This window comes from Somniosus microcephalus, unplaced genomic scaffold, assembly GCF_052327205.1.
Source record: "Somniosus microcephalus isolate GS21.2 unplaced genomic scaffold, FLI_Smic_1.0 unresolved_chr2, whole genome shotgun sequence".
NCBI classification, from domain to species: domain Eukaryota; kingdom Metazoa; phylum Chordata; class Chondrichthyes; order Squaliformes; family Somniosidae; genus Somniosus; species Somniosus microcephalus.
Window position 1 is genome coordinate 14403770 of NW_028225180.1, and position 21697 is coordinate 14425466.

The following is a 21697-nucleotide window of genomic DNA, read 5'->3' on the forward strand; positions in this document are numbered from 1 at the left end:
GTTAACGAGCGTCGAGAAGAGGCACCCGCCCTCGTCGTTCTGCTGAGAGAAGACTCGAGTCTGCAGAGCAAGGAAGAAGGAAGGATTCAGACACGAAGCCTTCCATCAGCAACAGGCTGTTATTGTCCCTTCTGCCACGGCGGTGAGTGAGCCGATCAGCCAAGAGAAGCAAGTCGGCCACGTTGACTGTGAGTAGGGGGAAAATAAAAAGAAACGGAGGATAAGGGCGGTGAACTCGACCACGGTCGGGGGAAAGGAGCCGGACAGAAGTCGGGCCCAGAGGCGCTGAGACTGGGGCAGCGTAGGGCACGGAAGCCGCGGTACAAGCGGGAACGCAGCCGGTGTGAGAGACCGGGCTACAAGCGGCTGGGAGACGCAACAGCGTCGTGAGACAGCTGGACCGCGACCGGCGAAAAAGGCCGGGCAGCTACCGAGGCCGCGAGGCGCTGCGACCGGGATCGTAAGGCGCGGGAAGAAATAAAATAACAATAAATAAATAAAACCGCGGAGAACTCAGCCGCAGCCGGGGGAGGAAAGGACCGGACTGCGAGAGGGCTGGGAGGCGCGATTGGAAGCCGCTGAGGGAGAGACAGAGCCCGAGCGAGCGGGAGAGACAGAGCCGAGCGAGGGAGACCGAGGAGATTCAGCCAGCGGCTGGAACTGTTCGCCGTCAACGGGTTGTCCCCAGCGCCGGTTGCCCTGCCGAGAAAAGGGAACAAGGAACGCACTGAAGCCGGCGCGCAGGCTGCGAACTCCGAAAGCCAGCGGTCGTCGCCCGAAGGAAAGCTTACCCCTCCCGCCAGGGGAAGAAACGTGGGAAGCCACCAGTAGGCGGGGAAGAAGACAGAAGCGGGAAACCGCCATTTTGAAAGTGGGCGGGGAAGAAGACAAGCGCGGGAAACCGCCATTTTTGGAAAAAAAAAGTAACGAACAAATTCGTTGTGGTTTCTCAAAAAGATAGTGAAGATGCCTAAGCATGGTAACATCAACAACTTCGATTCCGAGGTGGAAGATTGGGCCACGTACGTAGAACGCATCGAGATATATTGTGAGGCCAATAAAATAGCAGATGATGATAAAGCTCTCACCTTATTAAACGCAATGGGGGCGAAGACATACGGGCTATTGAAGCATCTTCTATCACCAGCTAAACCGGCGGATCAGACTTTCGCTGATATTGTTGCTGTCCTGAAGGATCATTTGAACCCCACACCGCTGACGTTGGCGGAACGATTCAAATTTTATGCGAGAACGCAACGGAAAGAGGAAAGCAACGCGGAATACTTGGTCGAACTGCGTAGACTAGCGAAATACTGCCAGTTTGGGGAAAATCTGACAGAGGCATTGAGAGACAAGTTCGTGTGCAGGTTGTCGAAGGAAGGAACACAAAAGCGACTGCTCGAAGAGAACGATCTTACACTTGACAAGGCTGTCCTTATTGCAGCATCGCACGAAGCAGCCGCGAGAGGCACTGCGGAAATGCAGCTGAAGGCAGCGGTACTCAGCGTGGATCAAATGACTTTGGGTACAACAAAATGTTATCGTTGTGGGAAGACAACACACGACCAGAACCAATGCTGGTTTAAAAACCAGGAATGTAGAAAATGTGGCAAGCTTGGTCACATAGCTAAAGTATGCCGGTCAGGAAAGAAGACCAACAACAGAAAAAAGTTACCGCAGGAAAAGTACAGCAAGGTACACAAGGTGGCTGAGAAGAGTTCGGATGAACAGAATTCGGATTCAGACCCGAACGGCCAGGAACTGGGTAGTCTGAGAATTCACAATGTGGGTAAGGAAGCTGACCTACAAACTATCTGGGTCACACTAAAAGTAGCCGGAGTCCAAGTGAAAATGGAATTGGACACAGGATCAGCCCTATCAGTCATAAATCGAAGGGATTACAACCGGCTATTCTCACATATACCCTTGAGAGATACCAAGATCGTATTGCAGACATACACGGGGCATAAAGTATACCCCATGGGAAAGATACAAGTCAAGGTGAGAGACAGGGGCAAAGAACACCAAGGAATGGACTTATATGTACTACCTGAGGGAGGTCCACCACTTCTGGGACGGGAGTGGATCAGGGAAATAAACATGGAATGGCACTACCTAAAAGCAATAACGAGTGAGAACTCGGTGAAGACAATCAGCTCAGACTCTGAAACGGATGACGACAAGACCAGCCCAGGTGCGAAAGACAAGTCTAAAATGGACTTGCTGACTAAGGTTGGAAAAACGAAGGAGTGCATAAATACTGATGCTTCAAAGGAGAACAAAGTCTCAGAACAGAATTCCACTGAACAACAACAACATAGTTTGGCAGAGAATTCTGAGTCTGTCCAGTTTACAGACATGCACAAGTCTGAGGAACACCGGGCTCGAACTCAATTCCATTTCAAATTACAACAGCAATTAGAACAATTGAGTTGCCGTCTCGAGCAAGAGATAAAAGCAATGAAAACGTTCTTTGACACAGAGTGGGAGAATCTGGAAAGACAACAGAAACAGCTGAGGGAGAAAAGGGAGCAGGAGCACACAAACCGTCTGCGCAAGGAGGCCAAACGAATCAAAGCTGATTCGGTTTCTGAAGGTGCGTGCTCTAATCTGGTGGAGCAAGATGTTCAGCAACTGAAGGCGCTTGTTAGCAGATTGCAGGCAGAAAAGGCTGAGTTGGTCGCCATGAATTCCGAGCTCCTACTGAAGTTGGGTGCAGCATCACCGGACGATTCATTTGTGGAAATTCGAATGGTGGAGGCTGCGGATGATGGCGAAGTAGAAACAGCAAAGGAGCCCCAGGGCAAGGTTATAAACAGCCCTGCAGCTACTGGGAAACGGATGAGGTCAGAAGAGTCAACGGTCAGCCAACTCCTTCATATGCTGAGGGACAAGACTCTGAAATGGGAACAATTTGGACATGAGTCTAAATCTTCAAAGGAGAGGGGTTTGGAGCTCCCAAAAGTTATTGGAATAGCTGAGGTTGCAACACAGACTGAGAAGATGGCAGCAGAGCAAACCTTGGATGCCAAAAGTATGCTGATTCACGTCAATGTTGAACAACAGAATGCTGAAACAGCTGCTCCAGTAGAGGGATTGAATAATACAATCAATCAATCTCCCAATGAAGTTGAAGTATTGAAATCACGAATGAGGTCATTAGTAAAAGACTTGCAGGAAGCCCAGAAAAAGCTGGATGAAACTGAACGCATGAAGAAGTCTCTTCAGGAAAGATGTCTGGATTTGGAACAAAAGCTGGCTAACGTCCAGCTGGGTAGGGAGGAAATAGAAGACCTTCTCGCTGGCCTAGCTCAGGACGACACCGAATATTACCATGACCTGTTGGACGACACCGAATATTACGATGACCTGCTCTGCCCAGCTTGTGATGAAAACTCCCAAAGTGCAGAAACCATGAAGAATCACCTAAAGTCTAAGGAACATCGGGAGATGGTGGCGCTACTACGGAAAAAGGAGGACGAGAAGGAGGAACAGTGCATGCAGCTGGCAGCTGACAGTGGAGCCCAGAGAGTCTCCAAGAAGCAGAAAAGGAAAAGACGAAGCAGAAGATGATGACCATCTGAACCATTATCACCTCTACCAGGTCACGCACGTGGTCTCTCCGTACGGAGCCAAATCAGTTTGGAAGTAGAAAAACTTTCCAAGGTACTCAAGCTTTTAGAAGTCAACAATGCTGGTTCAGAAGTGACGGAAGTTCAAGCTGTTAAGTCCAGTGAAGGACTATTGGATGAGTCACTCCAGCAACGTGAACCGACTATACCGAGACTGAATCTGTGAACTGTTTTCCGCAGAGACTGAATCTGTGAACTGTTTCCCGCAGAGACTGAATCTGTGAACTGTTTCCGCAGAGACTACATCTGTGAACTGTTTTTACATGAAGTTGGATATATGTTATGTTTAATGGGGAATAAGTATGTTGTAAGCTAAAAAGGGAGGATTGTAGTGTATGTAACCGTTCTACCTTTAAGAGAACTATTGTATGTAACCGTCCACCTTTAAGAGAACTATTTTAGGTGTTGCACTACTTTATCTTGGCTGCTGTATACTGTAATACCGGGAGTGACCACACCGGTATATAAGTGCTGTGTAAGGATTTATTGGGCAGATTCGCCCCGACCTTCGAATAGTAAAGTCCTGTTAAAGTTACTCTTGTAGTCTGTGTATTAATTCACCATATAACCCACAGACTTTACACTTCCCCCCAGTCTCTCTCTCTTCCCCCCAGTCCCTCTCTCCCCCCCGTCTCTCTCTCCCCATCTCTCTTCTCCCCCCAGTCTCTCTCTCTCTCTCCCTCTCTCTCTCCTTCCCCCTTTCTCTCTCTCTCCTTCCCCCTCTCTCTTTACCTCTCTCTCTCTCTTTCCCTCTCTCTCTCTCTCTCCTACCCACACAGACAGACAAACTCATTTATATATATATATAAATTATTTCTACTTTTTTCATACCAACATGCCCTCAAAAAACCCTCGGCACCGCCGGGCACTCCAGCTAGTGGAGGCCAGTTCATTAAATATATTCAAGAAGGAGTTGGATATATTTCTTAAGGCTAAAGGGATCAAGGGATATGGGGAAAAGGCAGGGACAGGGTACTGAATTTGGATGATCAGCCATGATCTCATTGAATGGCGGAGCAGGCTCGAAGGGCCGAATGGCCTACTCCTGCTCCTATCTTCTATGTATCTATGTATATAAAAATGGTTATAGGATCTTAATAATGTTTACTAAGTCCTACAGGTACAGTCGATCCTACAGATGGACTGGGGGGTGAATTAATACAGGGGGGACTGGGGGGGGTGAATTAATACAGGGGGGGGTCGGGGGGGTGAATTAATACAGGGGGGGACCGGGGGGTGAATTAATACAGGGGGGGACCGGGGGGTGAATTAATACAGGGGGGGACCGGGGGGTGAATTAATACAGGGGGGACCGGGGGGTGAATTAATACAGGGGGCGTCGGGGGTGAATTAATACAGGGGGGGTCGGGGGGGGTGAATTAATACATGGGGGGGACCAGGGGGGGTGAATTAATACAGGGGGGGTCGGGGGGGGGGAATTAATACAGGGGGGGTTGGGGGGGTGAATTAATACAGGGGGGGACCGGGGGGTGAATTAATACAGGGGGGGGCCGGGGGGTGAATTAATACAGGGGGGGGCCGGGGAGGTGAATTAATACAGGGGGGGTCGGGGGGGTGAATTAATACATGGGGGGACCGGGGGGGGTGAATTAATACAGGGGGGGCCGGGGGGGGTGAATTAATACAGGGGGGGTCGGGGGGGTGAATTAATACAGGGGGGGTCGGGGGGTGAATTAATACAGGGGGGGGTCGGGGGGGTGAATTAATACAGGGGGGGGTCGGGGGGTGAATTAATACATGGGGGGACCGGGGGGGGGTGAATTAATACAGGGGGGGGCCGGGGGGGTGAATTAATACAGGGGGGGTCGGGGGGGTGAATTAATACAGGGGGGGTCGGGGGGTGAATTAATACAGGGGGACCGGGGGGGGTGAATTAATACAGCGGGGGACCGGGGGGGTGAATTAATACAGGGGGTGTCGGGGGGTGAATTAATACAGGGGGGACCGGGGGGTGAATTAATACAGGGGGGGTCGGGGGGTGAATTAATACAGGGGGGGGGTCGGGGGGTGAATTACTACAGGGGGGACCGGGGGGGGGGGTGAATTAAAACAGTGTGGGGGGAGCAGGATTTGTTGGTGAATTAACACTGGGCGGGGGGCCAGGATTTGTTGGTGAATTAACACTGGGCGGGGGGCCAGGATTTGTTGGTGAATTAACACTGGGCGGGGGTCCAGGATTTGTTGGTGAATTAACACTGGGCGGGGGGTCCAAGATTTGTTGGTGAATTAACACTGGGCGGGGGGCCAGGATTTGTTAGTGAATTAACACTGGGCGGGGGGCCAGGATTTGTTGATGAATTAACACTGGGAGTGGGTCCAAGATTTGTTGGTGAATTAACACTGGGCGGGGGGCCAGGATTTGTTGGTGAATTAACACTGGGCGGGGGAGCAGGATTTGTTGGTGAATTAACACTGGGCGGGGGGCCAGGATTTGTTGGTGAATTAACACTGGGCGGGGGCCAGGATTTGTTGGTGAATTAACACTGGGCGGGGGAGCAGGATTTGTTGGTGAATTAACACTGGGCGGGGGAGCAGGATTTGTTGGTGAATTAACACTGGGCGGGGGGGCCAGGATTTGTTGGTGAATTAACACTGGGCGGGGGCCAGGATTTGTTGGTGAATTAACACTGGGCGGGGGGTCCAGGATTTGTTGGTGAATTAACACTGGGCGGGGGAGCAGGATTTGTTGGTGAATTAACACTGGGCGGGGGAGCAGGATTTGTTGGTGAATTAACACTGGGCGGGGGTCCAGGATTTGTTGGTGAATTAACACTGGGCGGGGGTCCAGGATTTGTTGGTGAATTAACACTGGGCGGGGGCCAGGATTTGTCGGTGAATTAACACTGGGCGGGGGTCCAGGATTTGTTGGTGAATTAACACTGGGCGGGGGTCCAGGATTTGTTGGTGAATTAACACTGGGCGGGGGTCCAGGATTTGTTGGTGAATTAACACTGGGCGGGGGTCCAGGATTTGTTGGTGAATTAACACTGGGTGGGGGTCCAGGATTTGTTGGTGAATTAACACTGGGTGGGGGTCCAGGATTTGTTGGTGAATTAACACTGGGTGGGGGTCCAGGATTTGTTGGTGAATTAACACTGGGTGGGGGTCCAGGATTTGTTGGTGAATTAACACTGGGCGGGGGGCCAGGATTTGTTGGTGAATTAACACTGGGTGGGGGTCCAGGATTTGTTGGTGAATTAACACTGGGCGGGGGTCCAGGATTTGTTGGTGAATTAACACTGGGCGGGGGTCCAGGATTTGTCGGTGAATTAACACTGGGCGGGGGTCCAGGATTTGTCGGTGAATTAACACTGGGCGGGGGTCCAGGATTTGTTGGTGAATTAACACTGGGCGGGGGTCCAGGATTTGTCGGTGAATTAACACTGGGCGGGGGAGCAGGATTTGTTGGTGAATTAACACTGGGCGGGGGCCAGGATTTTTTGGTGAATTAACACTGGGCGGGGGGCCCAGTATTTTTTGGTGAATTAACACTGGGCGGGGTGTCCAGGATTTGTTGGTGAATTAACACTGGGTGTGGGGTCCAGGATTTGTTGGTGAATTAACACTGGGCGGGGGTCCAGGATTTGTTGGTGAATTAACACTGGGCGGGGGAGCAGGATTTGTTGGTGAATTAACACTGGGCGGGGGAGCAGGATTTGTTGGTGAATTAACACTGGGCGGGGGCCAGGATTTGTTGGTGAATTAACACTGGGCGGGGGGGCCCAGTATTTTTTGGTGAATTAACACTGGGCGGGGTGTCCAGGATTTGTTGGTGAATTAACACTGGGTGTGGGGTCCAGGATTTGTTGGTGAATTAACACTGGGCGGGGGTCCAGGATTTGTTGGTGAATTAACACTGGGCGGGGGTCCAGGATTTGTTGGTGAATTAACACTGGGCGGGGGTCCAGGATTTGTTGGTGAATTAACACTGGGCGGGGTGTCCAGGATTTGTTGGTGAATTAACACTGGGTGTGGGGTCCAGGATTTGTTGGTGAATTAACACTGGGCGGGGGTCCAGGATTTGTTGGTGAATTAACACTGGGCGGGGGAGCAGGATTTGTTGGTGAATTAACACTGGGCGGGGGAGCAGGATTTGTTGGTGAATTAACACTGGGCGGGGGCCAGGATTTGTTGGTGAATTAACACTGGGCGGGGGGCCCAGTATTTTTTGGTGAATTAACACTGGGCGGGGTGTCCAGGATTTGTTGGTGAATTAACACTGGGTGTGGGGTCCAGGATTTGTTGGTGAATTAACACTGGGCGGGGGTCCAGGATTTGTTGGTGAATTAACACTGGGCGGGGGAGCAGGATTTGTTGGTGAATTAACACTGGGCGGGGGAGCAGGATTTGTTGGTGAATTAACACTGGGCGGGGGAGCAGGATTTGTTGGTGAATTAACACTGGGCGGGGGAGCAGGATTTGTTGGTGAATTAACACTGGGCGGGGGCCAGGATTTGTTGGTGAATTAACACTGGGCGGGGGGCCCAGTATTTTTTGGTGAATTAACACTGGGCGGGGTGTCCAGGATTTGTTGGTGAATTAACACTGGGTGTGGGGTCCAGGATTTGTTGGTGAATTAACACTGGGCGGGGGTCCAGGATTTGTTGGTGAATTAACACTGGGCGGGGGAGCAGGATTTGTTGGTGAATTAACACTGGGCGGGGGAGCAGGATTTGTTGGTGAATTAACACTGGGCGGGGGAGCAGGATTTGTTGGTGAATTAACACTGGGCGGGGAGCCAGTATTTGTCGGTGAATTAATACTGGGCGGGGGGCCAGTATTTGTTGGTGAATTAACACTGGGCGGGGGGGAGGAGTGTCCCTGGTTACCGGGGGAATTAAATGATTAATTGCGGGGTGAGACACAGAGGGGACGGTCTAACACTGGGGCTGGCCGCTGTGTCAGCCACTCAGATCCTGGCTGCCGGTTTCAAACGACTTTTTAAAAATTCTCTGCCTGCCTCTTTATTCCCGCCGGCAGTGCGCCGGAGGCCCCGGGGGGTGGGGTGGGTTTCCTCTTTCACTTCCACGTGGTCTTTGACATAAGAGGGGAGTGTCTCTGGTCGGGCCGGTTCACTGTCAGTCTGACAGGCGGAAAGAGAGAGGGAGGGAGCGAGAGACAGAGAGAGAGAGAGAGAGGGCAAAGCAGCTTCCTTTACAGCCTGGGACTCACATCGCCACGTGGTTAGCAGGTATTTTCTTTGGCTAATATCCAAGTTACTGCTTTGAAAATCAGCCTGGTGCTTTTCTGAAACCGTATTGTGGAGCTCTCTCTCCCTCTCAGTCTCTCTCTCTTTCTCTTTCTCTGTCTCTTTCTTTCTCTCTATAACTCATTCTATCTCTGTCTGTGTCTCTCTCTCTCTTTCTCTCTATAACTCATTCTAGCTCTCTATGTGTGTCTGTCTCTGTCTCTGTAACTCATTCTAGTTCTCTCTCTCTCTCTAACTCATTCTGTCTCTGTCTCTATCCATAACTCATTTGGTCTCTCTCTATAACTCATTTTATCACTCTGTCTCTCTCGCTATCTCTCTCTGTCTCGCTCTCTATTTCTCTATCACTGTCTCTCTCTGTCTTTCTCTCAGTCTCTCTCACTCTCTGTCTGTGTCTCCCCCCAGTAATAACTGAACGTGGTACTGAGACCCTCATGCACACAGCAGGAAAAGCCCAGGCTCCATTCCTGGCCTATGCTGTGACTCTGAGAGAGAGAGAGGGGAAATCAGCCAGGGTTCCTGCTCCTGATCACTGTCCAGTGACCCCTGGGTTAGAGAGAGAGGGGAAATCAGCCAGGGTTCCTGCTCCTGATCACTGTCCAGTGACCCCTGGGTTAGAGAGAGTGGAAATCAGCCCGGGTTCCTGCTCCTGATCACTGTCCGGTGACCCCTGGGTTAGAGAGAGAGTGGAAATCAGCCAGGGTTCCTGCTCCTGATCACTGTCCAGTGACCCCTGGGTTAGAGAGAGGGGAAATCACCCAGGGTTCCTGCTCCTGATCACTGTCCAGTGACCCCTGGGTTAGAGAGAGGGGAAATCAGCCAGGGTTCATGCTCCTGATCACTGTCCCTGACCCCTGGGTTAGAGAGAGGGGAAATCAGCCAGGGTTCCTGCTCCTGATCATTGTCCAGTGATCCCGGGGTTAGAGAGAGGGGGAAATCAGCCAGGGTTCCTGCTCCTGATCACTGCCCAGTGACCCCCTGGGTTAGAGAGAGAGGAAATCAGCCAGGGTTCCTGCTCCTGATCACTGCCCAGTGACCCCTGGGTTAGAGAGAGAGAGGGAAATCAGCCAGGGTTCCTGCTCCTGATCACTGCCCAGTGACCCCTGGGTTAGAGAGAGAGGAAATCAGCCAGGGTTCCTGCTCCTGATCACTGTCCCTGACCCCTGGGTTAGAGAGAGGGGAAATCAGCCAGGGTTCCTGCTCCTGATCACTGTCCCTGACCCCTGGGTTAGAGAGAGGGGAAATCAGCCAGGGTTCTTGCTCCTGATCACTGTCCCTGACCCCTGGGTTAGAGAGAGGGGAAATCAGCCAGGGTTCCTGCTCCTGATCACTGTCCAGTGACCCTTGGGTTAGAGAGAGAGAGGAAATCAGCCAGGGTTCCTGCTCCTGATTGTGGTGTATGTAACCTGTTCCACCTTAAGAGAACTACTTTAAGAGATGTACTACTTTCTCTTGGCTGCTGTATACTGTAATACCGGTGGTGACCACACCGGTATATAAGTGTTGTGTAAGGATTTGCTGGGCAGTGCAGCCCTGACCTCCGAATAGTAAAGACCTGTTAAAAGTTATTCTTGTTGTCTGTGTCCAGTGATTGATCCTAAACATAACTGGGACTCACAGACTCAACAGTGGCGACGAGTCCGATCTTACCCTGCGGCAGTTTTACATCCAAGGCAGCTTCGTCCTCAGAACGGGCGTCGAGAAGAGGCATCCGCCCTCATCATCCTGCTGAGCACCATCGCACGGGAGGCATCGAGAACCCGGGTTAAACTGGGACACACAGACTCAACACTGATCACTGTCCCTGACCCCTGGGTTAGAGAGAGGGGAAATCAGCCAGGGTTCCTGCTCCTGATCCCTGGGCAGTGGATTGTCAGGTGCGAGCAGGAGGGGACTCGGATTGGAGTGAAGTGATAGTGGAACATTGTTCTGACTCTCGCCTTCTGGCCTGGAAGAGGTGAATGACGGCACGTGAGTTAATGCAGTTAAATATTGCCCACCCAGGGTCATTGAAGTCTGCAGCATACAGCGCACACCCTCCTGGTGAATGCAGCCATGGCGCAATGGGTCTCACTCCAGACTCAGAGTCAGAATGTTGTTCTCTCGAGCCCCGTAAAAAGGCCGACACTTTCCGATTGCCAGGACTGAGTGAGCGCTGCACTGTCGGAGGGACAGTACTGAGGGAGCGTCGCACTGTCAGAGGGGCAGTACTGAGGGAGCTCTGCACTGTCGGAGGGACAGTACTGAGGGAGCACCGCACTGTCGGAGGGTCAGTACTGAGGGAGCGCTGCACTGTCGGAGGGGCAGTACTGAGGGAGCGCTGCACTGTCGGAGGGGCAGTACTGAGGGATTGCTGCACTGTTGGAGGGGCAGTACTGAGGGAGCGCTGCACTGTCGGAGGGGCAGTACTGAGGGAGCGCTGCACTGTCGGAGGTGCAGTACTGAGGGAGCGCTGCACTGTCGGAGGGGCAGTACTGAGGGAGCGCTGCACTGTCGGAGGGGCAGTACTGAGGGAGTGCTGCACTATTGGAGGGGCAGTACTGAGGGAGCGCTGCACTGTTGGAGGGGCAGTACTGAGGGAGCACTGCACTGTCGGAGGGGCAGTACTGAGGGAGTGCTGCACTGTCGGAGGGGCAGTACTGAGGGAGCACCGCACTGTCGGAGGGTCAGTACAGAGGGAGCGCTGCACTGTCGGAGGGGCAGTACTGAGGGAGCGCTGCACTGTCGGAGGGGCAGTACTGAGGGAGTGCTGCACTGTCGGAGGGGCAGTACTGAGGGAGCGCCGCACTGTCGGAGGTGCAGTGCTGAGGGAGTGCTGCACTGTCAGAGGGGCAGTACTGAGGGAGTGCTGCACTGTCGGAGGGGCAGTACTGAGGGAGCACCGCACTGTCGGAGGGGCAGTACTGAGGGAGCGCTGCACTGTCTGAGGGTCAGTGCTGAGGGAGCGCTGCACTGTCGGAGGGGCAGTACTGAGGGAGCACTGCACTGTCGGAGGGGCAGTACTGAGGGAGCACGGCACTGTCAGAGGGGCAGTACTGAGGGAGCGCTGCACTGTCGGAGGGGCAGTACTGAGGGAGTGCTGCACTGTCGGAGGGGCAGTACTGAGGGAGCACGGCACTGTCAGAGGGGCAGTACTGAGGGAGCGCTGCACTGTCGGAGGGGCAGTACTGAGGGAGCACGGCACTGTCAGAGGGGCAGTACTGAGGGAGCGCTGCACTGTCGGAGGGGCAGTACTGAGGGAGCACTGCACTGTCGGAGGTGCTGTCGTTTAGATGAGACATGAAACCGAGGCCCCTGTCTGCACTCTCGGGCTGATACAAAGGTTCCCACGGCCACTGCTGGAAGAAGAGCAGAGGGAAGTCTTCCCAGTGTCCTGGGCCCAATATTTATCCATCAAGGAACAGCATTAAAAAAAGGTGATCTGGTCATTCTGGTGAAGTTTCCTGGTTCTTGCAAAGCTTAATTGGCTGGCTCCTTTCCTACATTACACCAGTGACCACTCTTCAAAAAATACTTCATTAGCTGTAAAACACTTTGGGCTAGATTTTCAGTTGCTTGCGCCAGCAGTTAGCGCCTTAAGAGAAGTGATTTTCGGGCGCTATGCGTGTAGCGCCCGGGCGCAGCGCAGTTTGCGCCCCGCCCCAAATTAAGTTGCCCGTTAGCGCCGGTGCAAAGTTTAGCGGCCGCCCGGATGCGCGCGCAGAAAATGACGTCACATCCTCGTGCAACGCCCTTTGGCCGCCCCGAATCCAAACTTCAGTCGGACCGCCCCATTGTGCGGCTGGCGTCCAGAGCGTTTGTAAAATGGAACGCAACACACCCCTGGGGAGCGCAAATTAAAGGGCACTCCTCCTGCACTATAAACGGCAGTCTGCATGTGTTGTGTGGAAGGATCCAGTGTGTTGTTGTGAACGGTGTATTTATGTTTCCGGCCACCACCACCACCACCACCACCACCACCTCCCGAGCTCGGGTGTTGCGCTCTGCACCGCCGTCTTATCGCCTAAAGATAGTAGTGGAACGCCTCTTTTAGCGCTCCACCAACCTCTTAGGGCGAAGCCACTGAATTTCCGGCAACGGGGCGCTACTTTGGGGCGGGCGCTAACTTCGGGCGGGCGCTAAGGTTAGCGCCCCAAAACTGTCTATACTGAAAATCTAGCCCTTTGAGACATCCTGAAGTCGTGAAAGACACTGTCGAAACACAAGTCTATTTCTTTTTTGTTTCTCTCTCTGCCTGACACTATCTCTCTCTGTCTCTCTCTCTCTCTCTGTCTCTCTCTCTCTCTCTCTCTCTCTCTCTGTTTCTCTCTGTCTGTTTCTCTCTCTGTCACTGTCTCTCTGTTTTTCTCTCTCTGTGTCGCTCTCTGTTTCTCTCTCTCTCTGTCTCCATCTCTCTCTCTGTCTCTGTTTCTCTCTCTCTCTGTTTCTCTCTCCCCCTCTCTCTCTCTGTCTCGCTCTCTCTAAATGCAAGTCTTTCTTTCCACAGCTCACCTTTCCTCGGCCTCTGGCCAATTTCCTGCCCTGTTATGATCATTGCTGTCACGGTGACAGAATTTCAGCATCCTGCTCATTGTGCAACCGAGGCCTGACATCAGTCGAGGCTTCGAACTGCTCCGTGCAGCCTTGACTGTCAAACACTTGGCAGGCTGGGCCAGTGGGGAATCTCTGCACAGTCTCATAACTGAGGGACCTTTGTTCCCCAGCTGCCCTGGCTCGGTGCCCATGTTTCGCTTTTCTATTTCCTGTGGGTGTTAATTGAATCTGGTGTGATGAGGTTCCTTAATGTGTAGAATACGTGAGTAATGTGATCTTTGTCTCGCTCAAAACCTGACACTTTGTTCCGTAATCCCCTCTCCCCTCACTCCCCTCGCCCCTCACTCCCCTCGCCCCTCACTCCCCTCACTCCCCTCGCCCCTCACTCCCCTCTCCCCTCACCCACTCGCTCCCCTCACGCCCCTCGCTCCCCTCGCCCCTCGCTCCCCTCGCCCCTCGCTCCCCGCGCCCCTCGCTCCCCTCGCCCCTCGCTCCCCTCGCCCCTCGCGCCCCTCGCTCCCCTCGCCCCTCGCCCCTCGCCCCCCTCGCCCCTCGCCCCTCACTCCCATCTCCCTTCACTCCCCTCTCCCCCTCACTCTCCTCTCCCCCTCACTCTCCTCTCCTCCTCACTCTCCTCTCTCCTCACTCTCCTCTCCCCCTCACTCTCCTCTCCCCCTCACTCTCCTCTCCCCCTCACCCTCCTCTCCCCCTCACCCTCCTCTCCCCCTCACCCTCCTCTCCCCCTCACCCTCCTCTCCCCCTCACCCTCCTCTCCCCCTCCCCCTCCTCTCCCCCTCACCCTCCTCTGCCCCTCACCCTCCTCAACACAGGCTCGCACACTCGCACACTCGTAAACACAGGCTCGCACACTCGCACACTCGTAAACACAGGCTCGCACACTCGCACACACGCAAAGACAGGCTCGCACACTCGCACACACGCAAAGACAGGCTCGCACACTCGCACACTCGCAAACACAGTCTCGCACACTCACACACGTAAACACAGGCACTCGGAAACACAGGCTCGCACACTCACACTCGTAAGCACAGGCTCGCACACTCACGCACGTAAAGATAGGCTCGCACACTCACACTCGTAAACACAGGCTCGCACACTCACACTCGCAAGCACAGGCTCGCACACTCACACACATGCAAACACAGGCTCGCACACTCACGCACGTAAAGACAGGCTCGCACACTCACGCACGTAAAGACAGGCTCGCACACTCACGCACGTAAAGGCAGACTCGCACTCACTCACTCGTAAACACAGGCTCGCACACTCACACACATGCAAACACAGGCTCGCACACTCACACACGTAAAGACAGGCTCGCACACTCACACTCGTAAACGCAGGCTCGCACACTCACACACGTAAAGGCAGACTCGCACTCACTCACTCGTAAACACAGACTCACACACCCGTAAACACAGGCTCGCACACTCACACGTAAACACAGGCTCGCACACTCACACACGTAAAGACAGGCTCGCACACTCACACTCGTAAACACAGGCTCGCACACACACAGACGTAAACACAGGCTCGCACACTAACACCCATAAACACAGGCTCGCACACTCACACACGTAAACACAGGCTCGCACACTCAACACAGGCTCGCACACTCACACACGTAAACACAGGCTCGCACACTCACACTCGTAAACACAGGCTCGCACGCTCACACACGTAAACACAGGCTCGCACGCTCACACTCGTAAACACAGGCTCGCACACACACACACGTAAACACAGGCTCGCACACTCAACACAGGCTCGCACACTCACACACGTAAACACAGGCTCGCACACTCACACTCGTAAGCACAGGCTCGCACACTCACACACATGCAAACACAGGCTCGCACACTCACACACGTAAAGACAGCCTCGCACACTCACACTTGTAAACACAGGCTCGCACACTCACACACATAAAGGCAGACTCGCACTCACTCACTCGTAAACACAGGCTCGCACACTCACACACTCGTAAACACAGGCTCGCACACTCACACACACGCAAACACAGTCTCGCACACTCACACACGTAAAGACAGCCTCGCACACTCACACTTGTAAACACAGGCTCGCACACTCACACACATAAAGGCAGACTCGCACTCACTCGTAAACACAGGCTCGCACACTCACACACTCGTAAACACAGGCTCGCACACTCACACACACGCAAACACAGTCTCGCACACTCACACACTCGTAAACACAGGCTCGCACACTCACACACACGCAAACACAGGCTCGCACACTCACACACTCGTAAACACAGGCTCGCACACTCACACACACGCAAACACAGTCTCGCACACTCACACACACGTAAACACAGGCTTGCACACTCACACACGTAAACACAGTCTCGCACACTCACACACTCGTAAACACATGCTCAGACACACACTCATAAACACAGGCTCACACTCACACACTCGTAAACTCAGACTCGCACAATCGCACACGTAAACACAGGCTCGCACACTCAGACTCATAAACACAGGCTCACACACTTGTAAACACTGGCTCGCACACTCACACTCGTAAACACAGGCCCGCACACTCACACACGTAAAGACAGCCTCGCACACTCACACTTGTAAACACAGGCTCGCACACTCACACACATAAAGGCAGACTCGCACTCACTCACTCGTAAACACAGGCTCGCACACTCACACACACGCAAACACAGTCTCGCACACTCACACACACGTAAACACAGGCTTGCACACTCACACACGTAAACACAGTCTCGCACACTCACACACACGTAAACACAGGCTTGCACACTCACACACGTAAACACAGTCTCGCACACTCACACACTCGTAAACACAGGCTCGCACACGCAAACGCAGGCTCACACACTCACACACGTAAACACAGACTCGCACACTCGCACTCGTAAACACAGGCTCGCACACTCACACACGTAAAGACAGGATCGCACACTCACACACGTAAACACAGGCTCGCACACACACACTCGCAAACACAGTCTCGCACACTCACACTCGTAAACACAGCCTCGCACACTCACACACGTAAAGACAGGATCGCACACTCACCCACTCGTAAACACAGGCTCACACACTCGTAAACACAGGCTCGCACACTCACATGTAAACACAGGCTCGCACACTCACACACGTAAAGACAGTCTCGCACACTCACACACTCACAAACACAGTCTCACACACTCACACTCGTAAATACAGGCTCGCACACTCACACACGTAAAGACAGGATCGCACACTCACCCACTCGTAAACACAGGCTCGCACTCACTCACACGTAAACACAGGCTCGCACACTCGCACTCGTAAACACAGGCCCGCACACTCACACACGTAAACACAGACTCGCACACTCGCACTCGTAAACACAGGCTCGCACACTCACACACGTAAAGACAGGATCGCACACTCACCCACTCGCAAACACAGTCTCGCACACTCACACTCGTAAACACAGGCTCGCACACTCACACACGTAAAGACAGGATCGCACACTCACCCACTCGTAAACACAGGCTCACACACTCGTAAACACAGGCTCGCACACTCACATGTAAACACAGGCTCGCACACTCACACACGTAAAGACAGTCTCGCACACTCACACACTCACAAACACAGTCTCACACACTCACACTCGTAAATACAGGCTCGCACACTCACACACGTAAAGACAGGATCGCACACTCACCCACTCGTAAACACAGGCTCGCACTCACTCACACGTAAACACAGGCTCGCACACTCGCACTCGTAAACACAGGCCCGCACACTCACACACGTAAACACAGACTCGCACACTCGCACTCGTAAACACAGGCTCGCACACTCACACACGTAAAGACAGGATCGCACACTCACCCACTCGTAAACACAGGCTCGCACACTCACACACTCGTAAACACAGGCTCGCACACTCACACACGTAAACACAGGCTCGCACACACACACTCATAAACACAGGCTCACACACTTGTAAACACTGGCTCGCACACTCACACTCGTAAACACAGGCTTGCACACTCACACACACAAACACAGGCTCGCACACTCACACATGCAAACACAGGCTCACACACTCACACACTCGTAAACACAGGCTCGCACACTCACACACGCAAACACAGGCTCGCACACTCACACACTCGTAAACACAGGCTCGCACACTCGCACTCGTAAACACAGGCCCGCACACTCACACACGTAAACACAGGCTCGCACACTCGCACTCGTAAACACAGGCTTGCACACTCACACACGTAAAGACAGGATCGCACACTCACCCACTCGTAAACACAGGCTCGCACACTCACACACGTAAACACAGGCTCGCACACACACACTCGCAAACACAGTCTCGCACACTCACACTCGTAAACACAGGCTCGCACACTCACACACGTAAAGACAGGATCGCACACTCACCCACTCGTAAACACAGGCTCACACACTCGTAAACACAGGCTCGCACACTCACATGTAAACACAGGCTCGCACACTCACACACGTAAAGACAGTCTCGCACACTCACACACTCACAAACACAGTCTCACACACTCACACTCGTAAATACAGGCTCGCACACTCACACACGTAAAGACAGGATCGCACACTCACCCACTCGTAAACACAGGCTCGCACACTCACACACGTAAACATACAGGCTAACTCAGCACTAGGCCGGGAATGGAGCCTGGCCCTTTCCTGCTCTGTGTGTGTGTGTGGGGCTCAGTACCACACCGGGTGTGAGATCAGGCTAACTCAGGACTAGGCCGGGGATGGAGCCTGGGCCTGTCCTGCTCTGTGTGTGTGGAGTATAAATGGAAGTTCTCTTTTGTTCCAGGCACTGGATCAGGAGACTCCTGGGATATCGAAGGGAATTATCCAAGACTCGTAGCGAATGGGACCGTTGAACCAGAGGGTCAAGCGGTATTTGACCTTTGGCACCGGGCTCTTCGAGTGTATCGGCTTCGCGGGTGTGATCTTCGGCTGGGCTTCCCTCGTCTTCGTACTGAAGAAGGATGAATATTTCTCCGACCTCTGTGTCCCAGCGCGCAACTCCAGCGACCCCGGAGCCAGGAATGGCACCAGTGAGTGTCCGAAGAGAGAGGCATTTATATAGCGCCTTTAACATAGTAAAACGTCCCAAGGCGCTTCACAGGAGGGTTATAAAACAAAATTTGACACCGAGCCACATAAGGAGAAATTAGGGCAGGTGACCAAAAGCTTGGTCAAAGAGGTAGGTTTTAAGGAGCGTCTTAAAGGAGGAAAGAGAGGTAGCGAGGCGGAGAGGTTTAGGCAGGGAATTCCAGAGCTGAGGGCCCAGGCAACAGAAGGCACGGCCACCAATGGTGGAGCGATTATAATCGGGGATGCTCAAGAGGGCAGAATTAGAGGAGCGCAGATATCTCGGGGGAAGGGGGGGATTGTAGGGGCTGGAGGAGGTTACAGAGATAGGGAGGGTTGTAGGGGCTGGAGGAGGTTACAGAGATAGGGAGGGTTGTAGGGGCTGGAGGAGGTTACAGAGATAGGGAGGGGTGTAGGAGCTGGAGGAGGTTACAGAGATAGGGAGGGTTGTAGGGGCTGGAGGAGGTTACAGAGATAGGGAGGGTTGTAGGGGCTGGAGGAGGTTACAGAGATAGGGAGGGTTGTAGGGGCTGGAGGAGGTTACAGAGATAGGGAGGGTTGTAGGGGCTGGAGGAGGTTACAGAGATAGGGAGGGTTGTAGGGGCTGGAGGAGGTTACAGAGATAGGGAGTGTTGTAGGGCTGGAGGAGGTTACAGAGATAGGGAGGGCTGTAGGGGCTGGAGGAGATTACAGAGATAGGGAGGGTTGTAGGGGCTGGAGGAGGTAACAGAGATAGGGAGGGTTGTAGGGGCTGGAGGAGGTTACAGAGATAGGGAGGGTTGTAGGGGCTGGAGGAGGTTACAGAGATAGGGAGGGTTGTAAGGCTGGAGGAGGTTACAGAGATAGGGAGGGTTGTAGGGGCCGGAGGAGGTTACAGAGATAGGGAGGGTTGTAGGGGCTGGAGGAGGTTACAGAGATAGGGAGAGTTGTAGGGGCTGGAGGAGGTTACAGAGACAGGGAGAGTTGTAGGGCTGGAAGAGGTTACAGAGATAGGGAGGGTTGTAGGGGCTGGAGGAGGTTACAGAGATAGGGAGGGTTTTAGGGGCTGGAGGAGGTTACAGAGATAGGGAGGGTTGTAGGGGCTGGAGGAGGTCACAGAGATAGGGAGGGTTGTAGGGGCTGGAGGAGGTTACAGAGATAGGGAGGGTTGTAGGGGCTGGAGGAGGTTACAGAGATGGGGAGGGTTGTAGGGGCTGGAGGAGGTTACAGAGATAGGGAGGGTTGTAGGGGCTGGAGGAGGTTACAGAGATAGGGAGGGTTGTAGGGCTGGAGGAGGTTACAGAGATAGGGAGGGTTGTAGGGGCTGGAGGAGGTTACAGAGATAGGGAAGGGTGAGGGCCACGGAGGGATTTGAAAACAAGGATGAGAATTTTAAATACGAGGCATTGCTTAACCGGGAGCCAATGTAGGTCAGCGAGCACAGGGGGTGATTCAAGAAAGGAGGGAGAGAAAAAACAGGGAACTACAGACCAGTTAGCCTGACATCAATAGTCGGAAAAATGCTGGAATCCATTGTTAAGGAAGTGGTATCAGGACACTTAGCAAATCATAACATGATTAGACAGAGTCAACATGCTTTTATGAAAGGGAAATCGTGTTTGACAAATTTATTAGAGTTTTTTGAGGATGTAACTAGCAGGGTAGATAAAGGGGAACCAGTAGATGTAGTATATTTGGATTTCCAAAAGGCATTCGATAAGGTGCCACATAAAAGGTTATTACAGAAGATTAGGGCTCATGGGGTTGGGGGTAATATAGTAGCATGGATAGAGGATTGGTTAATGGACAGAAAACAGAGAGTAGGGATAAACGGGCCTTTTTCAGGTCGGCAGGCTGTAACTAGTGGGGTGCGGCAAGGATCAGTGTTGGGGCCTCAGCTATTTACAATCTATTTTAATGACCTAGATGAAGGGACCGAGTGTAATGTATCCAAGTTTGCTGATGATACAAAGCTAGGTGGGACAATAAGCTGTGAGGAGAACACAAAGGGCTAGAAATTCAGCAAGGCTCCGCCAGCTTTGCGCCCAGTTACCGCCCAAAGAGGGCTTCTGCGCCAATAGAGGAGTTTGCGCTGATATTCAGCGCAGCGATAATGGCGGCGGTAGCCGGTAGCGCTGCGCCGGCACCGATGACGTAATCGGTGTGCGCAGTGCCCCGGTTCCGCCCCGATACCGGCCCGACCCCCATATTTAGTTGCGGCCGCCTCTTCCACAGCGGCCGCAAACAACGATGTGAAGACCGGGCCGTGCTGCAGCCTTAGTGGCGCTAGTTAAGGCGGAGGTGCGGCCGGCCGCTTTTTCGGCGGCCGCCTGCCCGTACCTCCTTCCCCGGCCTCCTCCACCCCCCACCCCCGCGGCATTGCCGGCTGCTTTCCGCGAGCCTGGCACTTCTCCGTGGTGCCGGGCTCATTTGCCGGCACTATCAAGCGGCGATCTCAATGTTGCAGGCACCTCCCCCTTAAGAGAAGGAGGAGGCCTGCAGTACCGCAGCCTGCCGCTCCGCAACGGGTGGCGCTGCGGCACCTAGCGCGCCGAAATTCAGTTTCAGCGCCCCAAGCGGGGGCGGGCACACCCTGGAGTAGCGCCCGGTTCCGACTTGGGGCGCAAAAACTGAATTTCTGACGGTCGCAACTGGCTCCGCGCGCAGCGCTAACTTTTGGGCGCAAGCGAGCTGGCGGGGCCTTACTGAATTTCTAGGCCAAAGAGTTTGCAAAGGGATATAGATAGACTAAGTGAGTGGGCAGTAAGGTGGCAGATGGAGTATAATGTGGGGAAATGTGAGGTTATTCACTTTGGTAGGAAGAATAGAAAAACAGATAATTTTTTAAATGGTGAGGAACTTTCAAATGTTGGTGTTCGGAGAGATTTGGGTGTCCTCGTGCAAGAAACACAGAAAGCTAGCATGCACGTACAGCAAGCAATAAGGAAGGCAAATGGCATGTTGGCCTTTATTGCAAGGGGGTTGGAGTATAAGAGTAAGGAAGTCTTGCTCCAATTGTACAGGGCCTTGGTGAGACCACACCTGGAGTACTGGGCACAGTTTTGGTCTCCTTATCTAAGGAAGGATATACTTGCCTTGGAGGCGGTGCAACGAAGGTTCACAAGATTGCTTCCTGGGATGAGAGGGCT

At 53.3% G+C, this 21697-nt stretch overlaps 1 protein-coding gene across 1 annotated transcript in view; it reads left to right on the top strand.

Annotated features, from left to right (window-relative positions):
- The first annotated feature begins 8655 nt into the window (after positions 1 to 8655).
- LOC147092172 (equilibrative nucleobase transporter 1-like) overlaps positions 8656 to 21697 on the top strand; it is a 59333-nt gene continuing 46291 nt past the window's right edge. Inside the window, exons 1-2 of the mRNA XM_085975559.1 lie at positions 8656 to 8844; positions 18286 to 18532. Of these exons, the coding sequence (XP_085831685.1) occupies positions 18343 to 18532 (190 nt within the window). The 5' untranslated portion in view covers positions 8656 to 8844; positions 18286 to 18342. The remainder of the gene's footprint in view (positions 8845 to 18285; positions 18533 to 21697) is intronic.